The sequence below is a fragment of the Pseudocercospora fijiensis genome (genome assembly GCF_000340215.1).
Source record: "Pseudocercospora fijiensis CIRAD86 unplaced genomic scaffold MYCFIscaffold_2, whole genome shotgun sequence".
NCBI lineage: Eukaryota > Fungi > Ascomycota > Dothideomycetes > Mycosphaerellales > Mycosphaerellaceae > Pseudocercospora > Pseudocercospora fijiensis.
In genome coordinates, this window is record NW_006921533.1 from 6889813 (window position 1) to 6891376 (window position 1564).

Sequence of the window (1564 nt, forward strand, 5' to 3'; positions counted from 1 at the left end):
CTTCTCGTAGAACTCGAGAATAGTTAACTTCGTAGGGCAATCGTACGCCCTTTACGCGATACGCTTCTACTAACGATACCTCGCTTTCTTTAAAGACTTCTTTATAGCGACAATATTACTCTTAGCGATAACATTACTTTTAGCGCGTTTAGCGCGGCCGCTATTTATAAAGCGCTTATAAAGACGATACTCGAATTTAACCCTTCAAAACAGCTACTTTGCTAGATCTACGGATAGCTTCTTCGGACGGCTCTTAATCTACTAAATATTAGTAGTAAACGGTCGATATTCGTCGTATTCGAAGCCGCTTATTCGTACGCCTAGCTAATTACGCACTCGACGACCGCCTTTAAGGACAATATTATTAACTTCTACGCAATATTCGCGGTCTCGAGGGTAGAAGAATTAGCGCCTTTAGTAATATATATTAGGTAGAAACGGGCTCTTAAACTAATAACAACTATATACTTAGCGATTATCGATTACGAGACGACAACAATATACTTACTAGCCGCTTATACTCTAGCTTACTAAGTAACGCGTTAATATCTTTAGGCGCTAAATAAGCCCTATAATTACTATATATTAGAAGCGATAGCGACAGCGACAGCGACAGCGATAGTAAGGTTAAACTAGGCGGTATATAACGCGCAAAAAGAGATAGATTAGGTCGATAATAAGAGGCGGAAACAGGCTCTAGATAAGGCCTAGTAGACCCTCGTTCTACTTAGCAAACAACTCCTTATTTATAGGCCTATACTATAATACCAAGGCTTTAAATAGGACCGCTATATGCCTTATAACTAACCCTAGAAGTAGATAGGCGGGCGTAGTAAACCTATCTATAGTAGCGGATCGATACTCTTACATTTTTAGTTAGTATATATAGACCTCTTATCTTAAGACTTAAGAGGTAGTAGGTAGCGCTTCGCAAATCTAATACTATTATTATAATCTGTCGGTTAGGATACATTTATCCCTTTTCTTAAGAGAAAAATGGCAAATGCTAATAATTCCAAGAATGTTGGAAGAAAGTGGCGTGAAAAAAAGAAAAAAAAAAATCTTATTAGGCAAATTCCAATCGCTGCCGGAGCAGCCACATTTTTATCAATGGACTTTTTACCTCCCTCCCTCTACCGGCATATAATAATAGTCCCCATTCCCCCACACATGGAACAATCAATGGTAATCCTCCCTCTTCCGTTACAGGGGCGACAATTTCGATCCGAACAACAGGAGAGTTGGAGTGTCCCTTTGCCGTTGCAGGAGGGACAGACTTGTCTATAATAAGTATGTGGGTTAGGATGATGAAATAGATGGGTGGAGGGAGGGGAGATGCTTGGATGGAGAGATGTATCTTCCCGCTTTGGTTTGGGAGGGGGGTTGGTCATGCTCATTCACATCCCTGGGATACGTATTTTTGAGTGATGGGGTTGATGGGGGGGGGGGGGGTTGTTTTTGGGTTCGTGATAGATGTGGTTGCAGTTTGCGGTTGGAATGATAGGTATCAGTCATTCCGTCGTGTTGTGTTTTGTATTTACTTATACGTCTATCCCTTCAATCA

At 41.0% G+C, this 1564-nt stretch overlaps 1 protein-coding gene across 1 annotated transcript in view; it reads right to left on the reverse strand.

The window, feature by feature from the left end:
- Positions 1-213: 213 nt before the first annotated feature.
- MYCFIDRAFT_77383 (uncharacterized protein) overlaps positions 214-1564 on the reverse strand; it is a gene marked incomplete at both ends in the record, with an annotated part of 3275 nt that continues 1924 nt past the window's right edge. Inside the window, 2 exons of the mRNA XM_007924584.1 lie at positions 214-258; positions 337-347. Of these exons, the coding sequence (XP_007922775.1) occupies positions 214-258; positions 337-347 (56 nt within the window). The remainder of the gene's footprint in view (positions 259-336; positions 348-1564) is intronic.